This window comes from Ursus arctos, unplaced genomic scaffold (genome assembly GCF_023065955.2).
Source record: "Ursus arctos isolate Adak ecotype North America unplaced genomic scaffold, UrsArc2.0 scaffold_15, whole genome shotgun sequence".
NCBI lineage: Eukaryota > Metazoa > Chordata > Mammalia > Carnivora > Ursidae > Ursus > Ursus arctos.
In genome coordinates, this window is record NW_026622819.1 from 6,046,006 (window position 1) to 6,063,686 (window position 17,681).

The 17,681-nt window shown below is 44.1% G+C and overlaps 2 protein-coding genes across 4 annotated transcripts in view; one reads left to right on the forward strand and one right to left on the reverse strand.

Moving 5' to 3' along the window:
- Positions 1–304: 304 nt before the first annotated feature.
- Positions 305–9,459, reverse strand: FASTKD3 (FAST kinase domains 3). Of its 2 annotated transcripts, XM_026506674.4 has the most exons (7): positions 9,368–9,459; positions 7,039–8,509; positions 6,306–6,391; positions 3,725–3,899; positions 2,455–2,524; positions 1,787–1,901; positions 305–762 (listed from the first exon to the last, which is right to left on the reverse strand). In XM_026506674.4, exons 2-7 carry the CDS (start codon positions 8,474–8,476, stop codon positions 664–666), a joined length of 1,983 nt encoding a protein of 660 aa, XP_026362459.1. In that variant the 5' UTR covers positions 8,477–8,509; positions 9,368–9,459; the 3' UTR covers positions 305–663. The 2 variants fall into 2 exon arrangements, with proteins under 2 accessions (XP_026362459.1, XP_026362460.1); XM_026506675.4 differs by lacking the exons at positions 1,787–1,901; positions 2,455–2,524; positions 3,725–3,899.
- Positions 9,460–9,574: 115 nt separating this feature from the next.
- The window catches only part of MTRR (5-methyltetrahydrofolate-homocysteine methyltransferase reductase), a 31,947-nt gene continuing 23,840 nt past the window's right edge, over positions 9,575–17,681 (forward strand). The window contains exons 1-4 of one of the 2 annotated variants that reach the window (XM_026506676.4): positions 9,575–9,650; positions 11,562–11,722; positions 13,436–13,589; positions 15,375–15,492. In XM_026506676.4, coding sequence (XP_026362461.2) covers positions 11,594–11,722; positions 13,436–13,589; positions 15,375–15,492 — 401 coding nt within the window. In that variant the 5' untranslated portion in view covers positions 9,575–9,650; positions 11,562–11,593. The remainder of the gene's footprint in view (positions 9,651–11,561; positions 11,723–13,435; positions 13,590–15,374; positions 15,493–17,681) is intronic. The other variant, XM_044386988.3, reaches the window with a different exon arrangement.

Consider the following 17,681-nt stretch of genomic DNA (forward strand, 5'->3'; position numbering starts at 1 on the left):
CCACCTAAATAGGTTAACTCTCACATCTTTACACCTTAAAAAAAGGATAAATAGCTCCCATTCCAATGGAAAACATTTATTAACTAAAGAGTTATTTCTGCATAATTCTGTAATGACACATTTCTATCCATGGTCTTAGTCTCTTTTCCACTGTTCCTTCACCTTTCCATGTATGACTGCCTCTAACAAAGTATGAAAGAGGGAAATACGAGACAAGATTTCTTCCTTATAGTTGTTATAAGAGAAAACAAAGGACTCGAGAGAAAATATTTTCAGTTAGCAAATAACTACCATAAAAAAAAGATTTAAAAATAATGACACTCCTTATGTTCCTTTATTGTACTCAATTGCTTGCTTCACGTATAAAAGGACCTATAATAGTATTAAATAAAAATAAAGATTTATTTTAAATTTACCACTGGTAAGTGTATACATGGTATAAGGAAAACTAGACCCTTTCAGATCGCCACAGTCCACGAACATACGGCTAAACACAACATACGTTCTGGTTTTGTACTGAGTCCCACGAAAACACTAGACCCTTTCAGATCGCCACAGTCCACGAACATACGGCTAAACACAACATACGTTCTGGTTTTGTACTGAGTCCCACGAAAACACAAGGTCTTCACTGTCTGAGTCCCAAAGCCAGGATTCCTTCTGTTACCAACGAATGCCCACATTTTGAGGAAATAGTTTTCTTTGTAAATACTCCACCAATTCCACTCTTGATTTTAGCATCTCGATCTCATAATAGGGGATCTGTAAAGGGAGGGAAATAAAAGACATTGTAATCTGTCATGTTCTGAAGTCACCTTGGTGTTCTGGTTTCTCGAACTCTCCCCCGCTGGCAGCACGTACGCTCCCGAAGGGCAAAGCTCATAGCTATTTATCGTGTATTCCCCAGTGCCCCCAACAGCGGCCGCACATAGTCAGGGCTCAGTAAATACACAGAAGATGCGGAGAACACTGGAGCTCTGGTGCGGCGACACCTCACGCTTCAGATGAGGGCGGAAGGTGAGCCTGAGCCAGGAGCCCAGACTGAGCCGGAATCTGGATACTCAGAGCGGGGGAGACCAGTCTGATGGGGGAAGCAGCGTGGGCAAAGGGAGAAAGGCAAGAAAGCGTGGTGGGGGGGACAGGGGGCAGGGAAGAGGCCACCGCACTTGGAGCGGAGGATCTGGCCACCGGCCAGCTACAGAGGGGCTCAGATGTAGAGGGGTTTTCGCTTTATCCTGTAAGTGGTGAAGGAACAATAAAGGTTTCTGAACACGCACTGGCATGTTAGCTTTAGGAAAATTAGTCTGGGGATGTAGGTGAAATATGGAGTGGAAAAAAGAAACCAGACAGGAGAGCAGAGAGCAGACTGGCAGCTCCATGTACCCTCACCGCCGACTCCTCGCAGGAGCCCTCGCTAAGCCCGCGATACCGCAAACACAAACAAGGGCTGAGGCATTAAGTGCTGGTGAGGACCCTGGTTTTAATGGGTCCTCCTGTCTATTTCTATTCATTAACTCAGGGGGAAATGAAAGCAAAACTTATACTCTAATAATTTAGAATTCTAGAAGCACAGGTTAGCAGAGCTTACAGAGAATACAGGGATACCTCACTTTTGGAAAATAGGTCTGAATGTTCTGTATTTTGAAACATAAACAGAGATTAAGCCTCATGAACAAAGTTGGCATTTAAACTAGATGTAAGATTCTTGGTCCCCTGGGCTGGCAGACCACCAGCAAATCTAAAGTAGGAATCGCTTTTGGAGCAAAGGAAGCCGGAGAACTCCTACCTGAACAACGTGATAACCAAGCAAGTGCAGGTGTCTCTGTTTAATAGCTTCCTTCCCCAGTAAGGTTTTGCTATTAAGAGAAAATCTTTTTGGATCATCAATGCACAGTGCTACCCTGAAAAATCAGAAGGGAAAACTTAATTTTCTATTACTTTTTAAATTCTTTAAATTCAATTTAGTTAACAATGTGGAGCATTTTTTCATGTGTATGTCTTTCATTTGTATGTCTTCTCTGGAGAAATGTCTGTTCATGTCTTCTGCCCATTTCTTGACTGGATTATTTGTTTTTTGGGTGTTGAGTTTGATAAGTTCTATATAGATTTTGGATACTAGCCCTTTATCTGGTAAGAGGGAGAAATTTAATTTTTAAGACAATCCAAAATATTTAGAACACTCTTTAGTGGCAAGGGTTTACTTGAGATTCGGCTATTTCCATGTGTCAGCATTATTTTCAATAACTCATGGGTGTGTTAGCCTTTCCTGTGCCGAAACTGCACTCAAATTTATTAACACTAATGTTTACGTTACACAGAATTTCCACAACTGGGACGCTGCACACCAGTGTCTTTACTTCCAGAACCACGTCTACTCTCCCACCTTGAGAAAACAGCATCGATTATCAAGCCCGCCAAGTTTCGTCACATAAAAACCACACCAGCTTTCTTTACCTTTTATGCACGTCTTCTCTGACTGTAAATGGCAGTACTAATCCTTCTTCATCTACTTTAATTTCAACATCTGGTGAGAGAAGAAAGGAAACATTCCCCGTGTGATACCCTCACAAACACTACGCGCCTGTCCTCCTCCTCCTCCTTCTGTTTTGAATTCTTCCACACTGCCATGTACCAGCTGTGCTGAAGGCTGCAAAGCAATGACCACACCAGACCACGGTGAGAATTTCACTTTAACCGGCTCTATGATCAACCAAGTCAGCCTGAAGTTAAGGAGGCTCAAGCATGTGAAAACCAGGAATGGGTCCTCAAGATATCGGGCGTGACAAGAACCTCGCCTGCTTTCTCCTTTCCTTGTAGTAAGTGGTGGGCATTCTTGAACCCGGAGAATGAAGAAAATCCTTTAAGCGAAACATGGGTAGAACGTCTGCAAGTCAAAACTTTCATCACTGGGGCTCCCAGAGCCTCCAAGGTAGGCGATGCCTTCTGCACCCTGACATGTGGTCGCTGGGCACAGCAGACCCCCCACTTCCTTCCCTCTGGTGTCCTGCCATTCCTTTTGTAAAAAGAGCATGTAAGGAGGTGAGCTATGACCACCTGAAGCCGATCGGACACCGTCACCTTTGAGCTGATTTTCTTTTACTCATTAATTTAAAAAAACCGTGAAGGGCATAAGGACTTGAACTCTCTAGTCAGCCCTGTGCAACAAAACTTTCTGCCACGAAGCATGTGTTTTCACCTTTGCTGTTCAGTACGGCACCCGCCAGCCCCCTGGCAGTCTGAGTGCCTGACATGTGGCTCGTGCAATCAAGGAACGGAACTCTGGATGGGTTTTAAATCTGAGTGAATGGCAATTCAAGCAACCACAGGTACTACTGGCTGCGCTGCTGTGTTGGCCAGCGCTGCCCTGGAGTACAACAGCAGCTAACAACATCACAGCACTTCCTTCGTTCCAGGCGTCACTCTACACTCTCACTCGGTCTTTATGCAAGTCTGCGTCACTATGCTTCTTACTCTCATTTTACAGAAAAGCAGCAAGCAGAGAAAGGTTACGCTGCCCCAAAACCATTCCGCTACCATGTGGCTACCAGTCTGGACTCCACAGCCCTACTGCTCAACCACTGTTCCAATCCGCCTTCAGGGAAGGGCCACCTCCGCTACTTTTCCAGACCTTCCAGTGGCTACTAAATCCCACAGATTCCCAGAGAGGACAGCATGCCCAGCATGCCGAGGCTGGTAAGCAATAGCACAACTCCCTACTACTCACCTATTGTGTAACAATAGGGCGTTAACACTTTTGAAGCAAAATACAATCTTGCTCCCAAAAGGTCAATCAGTCCAATCTTCACAGATCTGTAAAGCTGAAAATCCAAAGGCGTCTCCAGAGAAGAGCACGGAGTAAGAAATGACCTCACTTGATATTTAGGAAGAAGTTTTTGACCCTAAAAATTGGATGTTTAAACGTGAGAAAGGAAGATACAAAACAAGAAAATAAATCCAATAAATCCAATAGTTCTAGATATCTTTTAAATGTGTTTTATAAGTAGTCAGAGGTCACAGAAAGAAAGGGAGGGAGGGAACAGCAATGCTATTACAGCTCAAGAAACATCTTTGGAACTCTGAGAATTGCTTTAAGGGCTTTAAGGACACTCACGTTTTTAGTAGAGGATAATATGATAAAGGTGACACTTCAGTTTAGGGTGAAAAGCATAGCTATGTGGTACATGCTGCAACGGCTAATCTGCCTGGGGAAGAACTAAGTGAAAGTTCTAGCATCATTCGCAGACTATCATAAATTCCAGGTGAGTTAAAGAGCTGAATACAGGAAGGGAAATGATACTTTTAAAAATTCAGAAAAATATCTATATTAGGACAGGTAAAATATTCTGAAGTGAGAGAAGAAACCATAAAAGATGGATAGATTTCACTACAGAAAACTTAAACACTTTATATAACAAAAAGGTACCATCAATAATATTAAATTAAAACAAACAAAAGAACTACAGGGGTGCCTGGGTGGCTCGGTCAGCTAAGCGTCTGACTCTTTTTTTTTTTTTTTTTAAGATTTTATTTTTATTTATTCGCCAGAGATAGAGACAGCCAGCGAGAGAGGGAACACAAGCAGGGGGAGTAGGGGAGGGAGAAGCAGGCTCATAGCGGAGGAGCCTGATGTGGGGCTCCATCCCATAACGCCGGGACCACGCCCTGAGCTGAAGGCAGACGCTTAACCGCTGTGCCACCCAGGCGCCCCTAAGCGTCTGACTCTTGATTTCAGCTCAGTTTATGACCTAGGGAGCCTGAGATGGGGCCCCGCCTCAGGCTCTGCGCTCAGTGTGGGGTCTGCTTAAGTTTCTCTTTCTCCCTCTCTACCCTTCCCCCCCATGCACATGCACACACACTCTCTCGCTAAAAAAAGAAAAAAGAAAAAAATTAAGAACTACAGACCAGGAGGAAATATATACAACATACACAGATATACAGGAGCTAATATCTGTACCTTACAATGTGTTCTAGGCCAAAAAAAAAAAAAAAAGGACAGACAATCCAATATGAGCCTGAATCAGGAGGTAACAAGAGGACTCATAGCAAATGTAAATGACCAATAAGCACTGTGAAAATATGTTCAACTTGTTACTGCTCATTAAAATGCAATCTAAACATGTGACACAGTAGTCTTTTTCACAAAGTCCAGTAACAACAATGAAAGGACTGATAACGCATGGAGACAGAAGGGGCAGGGCCACGGCCATCTTTGTTTCCTGCAGGGGCAGAGACATCTACAACCATTAGGGGCGACACATCTGTGGGTAATGCAGTCATCTCACTTTCAGGAATCTATTCTCTAGCTCAAAAAACAAAAAGGCTCCGGTAGGAAAGGACATGTAAGGATGTTTATTACAGCCTGCTGATGGAGAGAAACGCTGGGAAAAACCTGGAGGTCCAACAATGATGGAACAGAATAAATATCTGGAAATAGCATGCCATTCTTAAAAAGAATCCACTTAATCTTTGTGTGTTACCCCGAGGAATGTTCATGATAGACTGGGTATATAAAAGCACACTGTCCTTGCAAGAGCCCCATTCCAAGGCAGGAGAGAAACAGGATAGTGTCTGTGCATCTGTGCACATTTGGACACAAAAACTGCTGTCAACACAGCTCCGTCAGGGATGGAAGGAGGTTGGGGGTAAGAATCACTGACCTTTATGCGCCTTAGCACTGTTGAAGCTGCTTTAAAGAAATTAGTGGTATCTCCATTCTTACATCTTACTCCGAAATCAGCTACTCTTAAAGGTGATTCAGTCTCGCCTGGTGGACAGGCAGGTATGAGCACGTCTGGAGACGCCACCCGTGATCCTACACAAGGGGCCTAATTAAGTTAGGACAATGAATCTCTAGAATGCCAGATGGGAAGCACAAATTACACCTAAACGAAACCCTATCAGAGAAGAATACAATTTCTGGCTTGGCTTAAAAATGTACTTGAAATCATTGAGGATTTGCTTAGTCCAGAGATTCGCACTTTTGTTATCCAACAGCTATGGGGAGGGCTAAAGCCCTTCACAGCCCTCGGAGTGAATCTAAGGGGCGCTCTGACTGCAGCACTTGACAAAATCTTCCGAGACATCTTGCAGCAGGAAATGGGTCCCTCAAAGACAATAGGAATGGGGCCGATTTATCAAAGAAAAGGCTACCTGGTGGCAAGCAACTCCAAGTGAATGAAAGTTCTGCTTTCTGATGAGGTTACTGAGACAAAAGAGGAGAAACTTAAAAGACTGGGCGAGGGGAGAAAAAAAGAAGCTGCTCGCACAGGGAAATAAGGCAACACAGCTCTGGCTCTTGCTCTTACCTTATAGAAAGGGCATTCTAGGACTGAGGTTAGGAACAGTTGGGTCAGCTGTGCGAGGCTCAGTTTGTCCAAATACAATTCTTCGCCTGAAATAAAAAGCATTCCAGTTGTGGTTAAGTTTGGATTTTGGTATGTGTGACGAAAAAAGGAACATCCAAGAATGCACAATGTACGCTAACCACTCCGGAAGTTATGTCTTTTCAAATGACCTGGGGAAAGGAACGTGTCAGAGTTAATTATGCCTTCTTGCTTGCCATCAATGCAATCTCATTTTAACTTCCAAGGAGCTCAAGCTCCAAACTACAGATTAAAAGTAACGGGTATGTTAAAATCAGTGAGAATTCCCTTCAACTATGGAGACGCGGACACCTGATATATTTGGGTGCCCATCAGTTGTGAAGACCAACGCCATCCCTTCAAAACGAAGAAGTCGCCAGTTGCTCTCATGGATTCTGACATGTTGTAACTATGACCAGGGCCATGTCACATCCCATAAGACTCAGGTTGGCAGTCTATTGACCTGAAATGGTTTCCTCTGTGCAGTGATCCATCACCCTGCAACTCTGACATTCCAGACCACCAGCACCTGACATTCCAGACCTCTTCTTTAGATTATTATGGAAGAGGAAACAGAGGTGGCGCATGGCGTAGTGTACAGACAGATACGTGACTCAAAAACATCACATGTTCCAGGGTTAATTTCCCCACACTTTAGAAGTTACAACCAACTCACCTTGCAGCTTTTGAAGAAAACAAGGGCTGAATATTTTTGCCATGAAGTTGACCGGATGGCATTCAATTAGTGAACACGAATGGAGAATTTTCAGTAGTGTTTTGGGTGGAAAATAATTGAAATGAGTGAGCAACATGTTTTCTAGCTTTCTAAATAAAGCAGAGGCATTTGGGGGTAAATAATTGAGTTTTCCAAATGGTTCGATTAACTCAGAAATCTGATGAGGCAAAAATTTTTCTGACTGGCAGACAAAGGTTTCTGCCACTGCATCGAGGATGGGTTTTGAAAGAATCTGTTTCCTACTGCAATACTCCATGACCTTGCTCACAACCTCAGGATCCAAAGTGAGACACACTGAAGCTACATGTTGCTCTAGGGCTTTTGTAAAAAATCTGTCACTGTGCCCAAAGTATATGAAAGCCTCTAAGACTTTTCTGAGCTCTTCATTAGTAAAATGAGGGATATGCCTCACAGCATATTTTCCCAATTTTATAACCAGAGGAAGTGCCTGAGTTTGATCAAGAACCACTAGGGCACTGATCATTTGGCTCATCAACGTAGGACTCAAGCTGTAAACTATTGACAGAGAAAAATTGTTCAGCTTGTTTAGAAATGCTTGGTGTTGGTCCACTTTTTCAGTACAAGCCTGCAGGATCCTATAAAGGGCCACAATATCCTCAGGAGTAAATTCTTCCAATTTTTCACCTTGCAGTTGATATATAATCAGTTCTAGCGTCGCACAGCCTGGACCTTGCAGTTGAATCAGACTTTCCCCAAGAATACAAAGACTGTGAACTTCCAGACCACCCCTTTTGAGACGACGCTGGCATTCTGCCACCAAGTTCAGTAACAAGCTACTTTGGGGATCCACATGCAACAGAGTCAGGGCGTGCAAAGCAGTCACCAAAACAGCGTCTGGCAGACTTGAGGATTCCTGTTCACATCGAATGCATAAGGCTTGAAAGACACTATTCTTTAGGATTTCTTTTGGCAGCTTTTGATCACCATCTTTTTTTTCCACCTCACAAATCCGCTGCAAGGCTCCTGCTGCTAGAGTATCAGGCAAAGTTTGCAGTGTGCTTATAAAACTTAACACTTCTTCCGATGAGGTGAAGTTGTTTAGTCTCCTGTAAAACATCTGGTCATCTACACTTTTAAGATTTTGCTCAGGCCTATCCCAGTCATGTGCTTGAGAGAACACCTGCTCACCAACTGGATGAAGGTCATTTCCATTTTCTGAATGGAATTTTTTACAACAGCCATGATGGAACCTGACCTTGAAAGGCTCAGACTGTGGTGAACAGAACCACGGACACAGACGCTCCTCAGCTACCTTGTGAACATGAATTACAGGATGGTTTTTCAGAGCAGCCAGAGCTCCGTGGATCCGAAAATCAGACAAATGGCAAAGGTTCCTCCTCAAGGTAATTAAAGCCATGCCATCAGATTCTCAACTCTTCTTGATTTATAACTACAGGAAATAAGAAACATGGTCAAATATATACAGAACATAACTCAACAACTTGAATGATTATGAAACTAAGAATGACTACTGGTAACATGATTCTATAAAAACCTCCCACTAAAACACAAGTACCCAAACATCAGTCTCTGCCCCAGCAGCTTGGAAAAGTGGCTGGCAGCTGAGATTAAAACTCGCTATTATTTGCCACGCACCGCCATTCACAGCTGAGAAAACTGAAGCCCAAAGAGGTTATTTTGGCCGGTTTGCACAGCTCGTCTGTGGCAGAGCGGGGATTCACACTCAGGCGGTCTACACCTTAAACACGCCTCCTGCATATTGGCTGATAGAAAGCACTGCGTTTGGTTAAATATACCCAAAAGGAGCAACGGGTAAAAAGGCCAAAATTCGTATAGGTCAATGCAAAGCAAGGGTCAAAACACGTATAAAAGGCCTGAGGTGTTGATTTCCTCTCGAAGTAAAGATCGGGCGAGGGCTGAGGAAGAAATGGGTCTAGTTTGGCCACGGGGGAAAAGGCGGATTTAAAAGAAGTAAAACGATGCAGGGCACGAAGAGGGGAAAGTGGGCATTCCGTGTAGACCTAAACGCTCTGCCTGGAACGTAGGAACACGTGTGTGCAGGCCAGAAGGGACGAGGCGCCCCAGGAACCGCGTCCTCGTAGGAATGAAAGAACCCCACGCGCCAGGCGCCTCTAAACCCGGCGACCCGGGAACCTGCGCTCAAGCACGAGACGCGCAGGCACGGCGGCCGGAGAGGAGCGGGCGGGCCACGGCAGCAAGGACACCTCGGTAAAGCCGCGGACTCACGTACGCCGGGCCGGGACACCTACTGCGCTGGGACACCTACCGTGCTCAGACAGCTGGAGATCCGAGCCGTGCGGCGCCACCAGAACCTCGTGAGCCTCCGTACGCGAATTACACAGCCGGCTCCTCCCCCCCCCAGCAGCCCGGCGCATGTGCAGGGAGAAGGCCACGCCCGGGCCCGGAGCGCTGTGATTGGCCCAGTTCCTTCCCGAGCTCCTTATTGGTCTTGGGCGCTGTAAATACGCGCGCCGTGACAGAGTGCGCAGGCGCGGGAGTAGGGCCAGCGGTCCCACGTTCACGCGGAGTGTCTCGCCGGACGCCCTCAGGTGAAACCGGGTGGCTGCAGTTCCCCGGGTCGGCAGTCTGCCCAGCTCGAGCCCGCGGGGAGGCGGTACAGGGTGGGGGAAGGCACCGGCCTCCGCTCCCGCACGTCCCTCTCGAGGCCGGGCTGGACGCTCGCGGGTCCGTCAAGAGCCGGGCCCTGCTGGGCAGAGAGCTGCTGGGCGGGCTGCGCTGGAGGCTGGGCCCTGGGGTCTCCCGCCGCGCCCCCCGCCCCAGCCGGTCTCGGCCGCGCGGCGGCGTTGGCACAAGCGGCGCTGGCCCCGCAGGTCGCTTTGAGCCCTCCGTGGGCGTCTCCGTCTCGAACACTTCCCTAGACTGGGGGGCGAGGGGACCTGTGGGGAGTCAGGAGGGGGCGCGGCCCCAGGCGGCACGCGGGAGTTCTGCTCCCCCGCTTCTCCGCCTGCCGGTGCCCCGAGGGTGCCGGGGATCCGTCTCTGAGAAACGGGGGCCGCAGACCTGCTTTGTAAGGTGGTGGTGGTCCTGAGGGGTTCCTCCTCCTCGGGAGCGCCCAGAAGGAGCTCGAGGTCCTTAGCTATAGTGATGGTAAACGGTGACATTTCCATCATTGCTTTTTCGAAGTTCTCGCTGAGCCTAAAATGTGTGTGGTCTTCACAGCGTTCATTTATTCGTTCATTCAGCTGACATATTGAGCACCTGCTCTGTGCCAGGCGCTGTTCTGTTCCCTAAGGGCATTCCATGATTTTAATGTTATCTAACACAATTCTTTCAATTTCTTCGTGGTTTAATTTATCCCAGATGTACCTGGTCAGTGGAGCATAAAACTACTGATGGTCCATTCATGAAAAGTTAGGGTTTGGTATGATTTGTTGAAATCTGCCCCTACAAGTTGACAGTTCCCCAGTTTCATTTTAGTATTTTTTTAGGTTTTGTTTAATCTCTACACCCACCGTGGGTGCTGGAGCTCAAGTCTCTGAAATCAAGGGTCTCACGCTCTGCACTGAGCCAGTCCGGCACCTAACAGTGCCCCAGCTTTAGATCCTGGTTAAGTATGGGAAAAAAAATCTGTGAGAGTCCCATATTTTACTCCTGGTTTTCCCTTCAGGAAAAACATTTTAAACTTGAATGGATTGGAAATATTTTCTGTCTCTGTACCTACATACTTATGCACTCATGTATGTATCTGATACTAAGTTAAACAGAGCAGAATCTGTAGCTTGATTAACTTCACTGCTGTGATTAGCTTATTTGGTATTAGCATCATGTAGGAACAGAAGCCACACTTTCAGTGGAATTTTTACAGTTTCTTTTTTTTAAAGATTTTATTCATTTATTTGAGAGCGGGAGCATGCGTAAGAGCAGAGGGACAGGGAGAAGCAGACTCTTGGTTGCGCAAGGAGCCCGACTGGGGGCTTGATCCCAGGACCCGGAGATCAGGACCTGAGCTGAAGGCAGATACTTAACCGACTGAGTGTCCAGGTGGCCCTTTACATTTTTTAAAATAAAAATATCTGAGATTTATTGAGCACTGCTTTGTCTCAGCTGTGGTCCAGGTCTTTGCAGCTGGCACATCTTTGTCAGATGGGTGCTAGTATCCCCATTTTAAGGGTGAGGGAGCTGAGGCACAGATGGGTTGAAAAGCTTGCCTGAGGTTCTGCAGTTGTGAATGATGGACAGTGGATTTGAGTGCAAGTAGTCTGACCCCAGCATCAGATTTCTGAGCTAGGGACTTAAGAGCTTTACTCATGTATTCTCCCTGGCTTGATGAATTTTCTTTTTTAGACTCACTGAGAATTATGCAGACGTACTTAGAGAAGTCTATTTCATATTCTGTGTGGATATTATTGGAGTCTTTTAAAAAAGATAGGGAGAATTAATACCTGTGGTATACTCCTCAGTTAAAAAAAAATCCATTTTTTCTCTCTTCTTTTTTACAGTGTGTTAAAGGTGTGGCATATGCCGCGAGGTGATGAGGAGGTTTTTGTTACTCTATGCTACACAGAAAGGACAGGCAAAGGCCATAGCAGAAGAAATATGTGAGAAAGCATTTGCACATGGATTTTCTGCAGATCTTCACTGTATTAGTGAGTCAGATAAGGTAAGCAGTTACTCATGGATTTTACTGTGTTTCATGCTTTGAAGTATTTTGGTGGGAGGTGATGTTAAACAGCAAAGTAGGCTGCGAAATGTCTCCATTCTCTTTTTTCTTTCCCCCAACGCTCAAATTTATTTTATCAACTGTGTTGTAAGATTTGTCATTTTTTTAAACACATAAGCGTACATTTGAATTAGACTGAACAGTCTCAAAAACCGAAACAAGTACTCCTCAACCGTAAGGGGAAGTAGTAATGCTTGCCTTGTTTATTTCTCAGGGCGACTGTGAGAACGTAAGAGATGTGTGTTCGCTTGCACATGTGTTTTCCAGCTCATGAATCCTAGTGCCCTGTTTGTATTTCCCCAAAGTAAAGACCTTGCCATTCATGTCAGAGTTCCCCAAGTGAAGGACCATGCAATTCTTTTGTGGAATAGAGTTTAAAGTAGAAGTGTAAGGATCTAGAGGAGATACAGCTTCTTTAGGTCAGGGACTGCTTGTTTTTAGGCTCAGTCTCTGCAGAAATTCTTGCCATAGGTTATGTAAGATTGTAACAGATCTGTATTTTTTCAGTTAGTCTGATTTTACTGTTTTAGACAAGTCAGTCCATAGGAACTAACAGGAGCTTTTATATGAGTATAAGATGACATGCCAGGCACTGACAAGTCAAATTTAGTTCAGTACTTTAAAAATTATCCTGCCGGTACACTCACTCAAGTTCATAACCTCCTCTGGCCTTTCCCACATCTCTAGTTCAAAAAACTAGACTGTCATTGGCACAAGTGAATTAGAAACTCAGCTCATAGGAGAACCTTCATGTTCCTTTATGTGTCAGGGTCAAGGTGACCCCAGAGGTAGCCACTCACCCAACAGGGAGCATCCTGGAGGACACCACCGATCAGCAGGTTCTGTGATCCTACAGTAACTTCAGTGTTGGCGTTGAGGATGCCACATGCTAGAATATAATCTGAATCCATTATTACAAATAAAACCTTGTCAGCACCATTTAACTAGCTCTGATTTGGCCCCTCGGGGTCAGCAGCTATTTGAACATTAGGTGAGTAGTACATGTTCTTTTTTTAGTGTCATGTTTGGCCTGTTTGCTCTCCCTAGCTGATTGATTTCTCCAGTTCTTGATCCAGGTTTAAACAGGTAGCAATCTACTTTCTAGGTCATGGTAGTCCTTTTCGAGATGAAGTTACTTTAACAAACTGAAAGTTCAATACACAGCTTGTGCTGTCTCCTGTAAGCATCGAATCACCTGGTAATCCATTCACTCAAATCCTTGTATCAGCATGAAAAATAAGTGAATCCCTCAGAGTCAGATTGGATGATACACATGAGCAGTAGAGCTCATGGAGTCATTAGAAATAGAGAGGGTGAAGTGCCCTCTTTGGAATATTTAAATTTAGGTGAGAATTAGAATGAAGAAACTAACCTGTGAGACGCCGAAATGCCGATGATCTCCATTTACCCCCTCAGTTATTCCCAGCTCCCTTGACCCGAAGGGAGTGAGGAGTGAGCCAGGTTCCATGGTGTCCGAGGAGCAACACTTGCACTTTCCCAGCTTGGAAACACTCCGCACCCTCTGTGCTGTGAAGCCACGTGCAGCACAGATGAATGTTCTGGGTAGAGGAGACCTAGCTGGTTGCCTTGCTGATGTGTTAGGTCAAAACTGCGTGTGGCCGTAGATCTTGACATGCCATTCTCATTTTGTAGTATGATCTGAAAACTGAAACGGCGCCTCTTGTTGTGGTTGTTTCTACCACGGGCACCGGAGACCCGCCTGACACCGCCCGCAAGTTCGTGAAAGCAATACAGGACAAGGCTTTGCCGGGGGACTTCTTTGCTCACCTGCGCTATGGATTACTGGGTATGGACTGTGTTTGCGTTCTGCCTCTTCTCAGTTATTACTGGTTTTAATGTTGGTATCTGAATGAATTCTTCAAAACCATGATATATAGTTGTAAAGATTTTGTTCTTGGTTTTCTGTTTACACTTAAAGGTTTTATACATTTCTGTAATGTCCTGTGTTCTGTGAATGCCTCCCCTGACTTCATCCCATAGCAACTCCTCTGGAGCCCCTGGAGTAGCATTCTTAACCATGGCTGCACATCACATTCAACTAGGAAACATTTTCAGAATTCCCCCCCACAATTTGGTAAAAAACAAAACAAAACAAAAAAAACCCTGAAGGAACAACTCTGAATGCTGTTTTATTGAGGTTTTTTGTTGTTGTTTGTTTGTTTTAAGAAAAAAGAAAACCAGAAAACAAAAAACAAGCTCCCAGGTAGATATAATGTCCCTGAGAACCACTGCTCTAGGATGATTGCTAATCTTGGCCACACGTAGGATCAGCCGGGGGACATTTTCCTTGAATTCTGTTACCTGGGCCTACCTCCAGTGATTCTTAATTGTTTGGAGGTGGGGCCCTGGCACCAATGGTTTTAAAAACTCCTAGTTGATTCTAATATGTATCCCAGATAAACACTGGCCTAGGGCTCTGTGAAGTATAGGTTAAAAAACTAGGATAAAGGATCAGAAGGACCAGCTCAGCAAGATAGGACACCAGAGAGAGAATTCAGAGCCCATATTCCTGGCTTGTGATCTATGTTCTTTGAATCTTCTTTGAGAATTATTTTGGGGGAGGGTATCTGACAAAAGTAGATTATGCTATGATAAGTAACTGATTAGAAATTTGAGATTATGACCCTTGCTAAGATCTGTCTTGTATTTTAGAGTATTTACATTTTTTTATTCAAATTTTTTCTAATTTCTTTATTTTCAAGAATGAACATGTGTGTTGCTTTATAAAATTCCTCAAAAGTGTCCAACCATTCTAGTCACTCTTAGGCCATTTATGGACCCCCACTCCACCCCAGTTGCTCACCCTGTTCTTTTTGTGAAAGTACATGGAGATTAAACAACTGAGAATTGGACGCTTTTAATCTTAAATTTTTAACCAAGTATGAAAATGTTAGTCCATTTTCTTACCAGGAAACATAGCAGTTCCTAATTCATCTAACACAGAAATAATAGGAAATGATTATGTTGCAGATGGACCTGTCTGTGCTCTCAATTAGGGGTCAGTAAAATCAATAAAGGGCCAGATGATAAATATTTTAGGCTTTGCAGACCATGTGTTCTTTGTAACAACTACTTAACTCTGCTGTTGCAGCTAGAGAGCTGCCATAAACAGTATGTGAACAAATGGACTTGGCTGTGTTCCAGCTCAACTTTTATTTATAAAGAAAGACCATGAGTGGTATTTGGCCCACAGGCTGTAGTTTGCAGACCTCTGTGCTAGACCAGAAAAGTCTGCAAACACCAGTATTATGTTTTTTTTAAACCTCTTTAATTCTTCTTTTAAGATTTCCATATTTTTACACAGATTCATGGAAACAACAATGTGAAAATATTTTTGTTAACAGTGGCCAGGAAGTATTTGTTTCTGTTTTGAGGGGTCTGATGCTTTAATATTGTAAAATAGAAGGCAAATATTTGCATGCTTGGAACTACTCAAGGAAAACCTCAGAAGATAATGAAGGTGTACATTATTAATCAGAGCATGGAAGGGTATTGTTTTAAATATTCTGTATATCTTTTTTAAATTTAAACCTTACTGTGTGTGCACTCATAACCTCTTTGGGCTCCTTAGGGCTGGGTGATTCAGAATACACATACTTCTGTAACGGTGGGAAGATCATCGATAAGCGACTTCAGGAGCTTGGTGCCGAGCATTTCTATGACACCGGCCATGCGGATGACTGCGTGGGGTAAGAGCCGTGTGCTTCTCCTCTGCCATTTCCAGTCAGCCCTTCTGTGTGCTAGGTGAAAGTTTGTGAGTTTGTAAAATGTGATGACTTTTGATTTTGCACTGAAGCTTTTGAGAGTGTTATTTTCCTTCGTTAGCTTTGTTTTTGTTTTGTTTTGTTTTAGCCCTAGGACCAAAGATCAGCCAGAGCTTGATTTACGTATTCTGTTGACATTTTTAAGTGCCTCTCGCATCTCGGTACCTTCTAACAGAAGAAATTTGAAAAGCTGCCTCAGGACAGTTATCTTCGTCTTGAAGTGTGTAGGCATGTGTAGAAGTCCACATTTTCTTTAGGAACTTTGATAGCCTGCGTATTGGCTTCTCTGGCATGCGCACAGAGTGACTGGGTGCGAGTCCTCACATGGGGGGCGCCCTGCAGGCTGCGTGTCACTGGCAGAGAGCACAGGCAGAGGCGTTCACGGCACACTGTGTGCCTTGGCTCTGTCCTTACCCTCTTAATGGCCACTTGCCATGGTGCCAGCCAGAAGTATACTTCCTATTTCCATTAGTTTACTCTTGTTTTTACAGTTTTGTATTTCATCCCGTGTGCCACCTTTCAAATCCTCCTTATGTGTTTATTCAAAGATCTTATAGATATTGTTCTACAACTAAGTTTATCATGTAGTCTTTGGCTCTTTAAGCAGATGACAGCATACCCACTTGATTTTTTTCCTACTTGGTGTATATATTAGCTTCTCACTCACTTGATCTTTGTTTATGAATGACAAATTTAGCAAATGTCTTGCTTTTCTGCATAGCACCACCTTGCACGGGTGTGTTGGAGACACTTCTTTTTCCACTTAGCCATCCTCCACTTTATCATTGTCTGTGGCGGGGATGAGCTGGATTTTTTTCCACATCTCCAGCGTATATGTTCTTGATCATGACAGAGCTCTACCATATTGCCTTCCACGTTCACCTTTTAGTTTTGTCTCTTTGTATTGATTTGTGTGTGTGTGTTTTTTGTTTTTTGCCAGAGTCTTGTTGCCATTAAGTGTTTATCATCTCATGAGCCATTTACTTGCTAACTTCTTCCAGAAACCATTGGGCCTATCACTGAGTCCATATTTTCCCTCTCTTCAGAGGCTTTCAGTTTCCCTGTTCATTTACTGGATCCAGTGTTAAAATTCTTGAATGTGTATTTCATCAACGGACATCTCTTAAATTTTCAACCTAACCACCTCACTTGAATTTTTCCTCTTCTAAAATTATTTTCAAGGAAATATCCTGGCTTGGTGCAGCAGCCCCCACACTGATGGGGTTGAGAATGCAGAGCGGAGTCCAGTTACCTGCATGCAGATCCTCGATAGCCCCCCCCCCCCCCATAACTGACTGACATCTTGGTCATGTTGCTTACTCTTTGTGCTTCACTTTCTCCTTCTGTGAAACAGGATAACAGTGTGTGCTGTGGAAAGGTTTTGGGAGGAAGAGATGAATTGATACAGGTTTTCCTCTTAGAATAATGTCTGCCCTGTAGTAAGTACTCTGTGGACACTAGCTCTCCTGCTGGGGTATTATCGTCTGAGTATTTCGGAGCTATGAAAATGGCGTTTTAAACTTAGCTGTCATTGTTGAATCCAGAGTTTTATGTACTTGCTTTTCCAAAGGCTCTGAGGAGTGGACGTGTACTAATGAGATTATAGCCAGAGTCATAAGACAGAGGTCTGAAATGTGCCTTCTCCTGTCATTTGACTTTATGAATTAGAGCTTCATTGATACGTCCTTTGAGTTGTGATTAAAAATGAGGCAGATGTGATTTCTAAGATTCTGATACATGGCTTCTTACCTGTTCGGTTTACTCCAAGTTTCTCAGTTCAGGGAATGTAGGGGATGTTGTCGTTGGCTTGCCCTACTTTGTTTATTAGTAAATACACTACCACATTCTAAAATGTATCTATGATTCATTCAACTTCCCTAACGGAAAATTAGGTTTTTTTTCTCTTATGCTCAGACTCCCTGAAAATTTCATCAAAAATGTTTAGAACCGGTTGAAGATTTAAACTGTTTACTTAGAATAGCTAGCATTAATCAGAGTGATTTCTTAGTGATATTTTAACCTATAGGAGAAAAAAATCACTAAATTAGCTAAGGGGAAAAATGATGGTGCATTTGACATATGTAATTATCATGTGATATTAGAGTAGACTTGGA

What these genes read in the sequence shown, in the direction of transcription:
- FASTKD3 (XM_026506674.4), bottom strand. Translation starts at nt 8,476, where the DNA reads ATGGCTTTAATTACCTTGAGGAGGAACCTTTGCCATTTGTCTGATTTT. An exon ending in TTTTCTTCAAAAGCTGCAAG is followed by an intron (nt 6,392 to 7,038) that starts GTGAGTTGGTTG and finishes TTTTTATTTCAG; the next exon opens with GCGAAGAATTGTATTTGGAC. An exon ending in TAGAATGCCCTTTCTATAAG is followed by an intron (nt 3,900 to 6,305) that starts GTAAGAGCAAGA and finishes TCCAATTTTTAG; the next exon opens with GGTCAAAAACTTCTTCCTAA.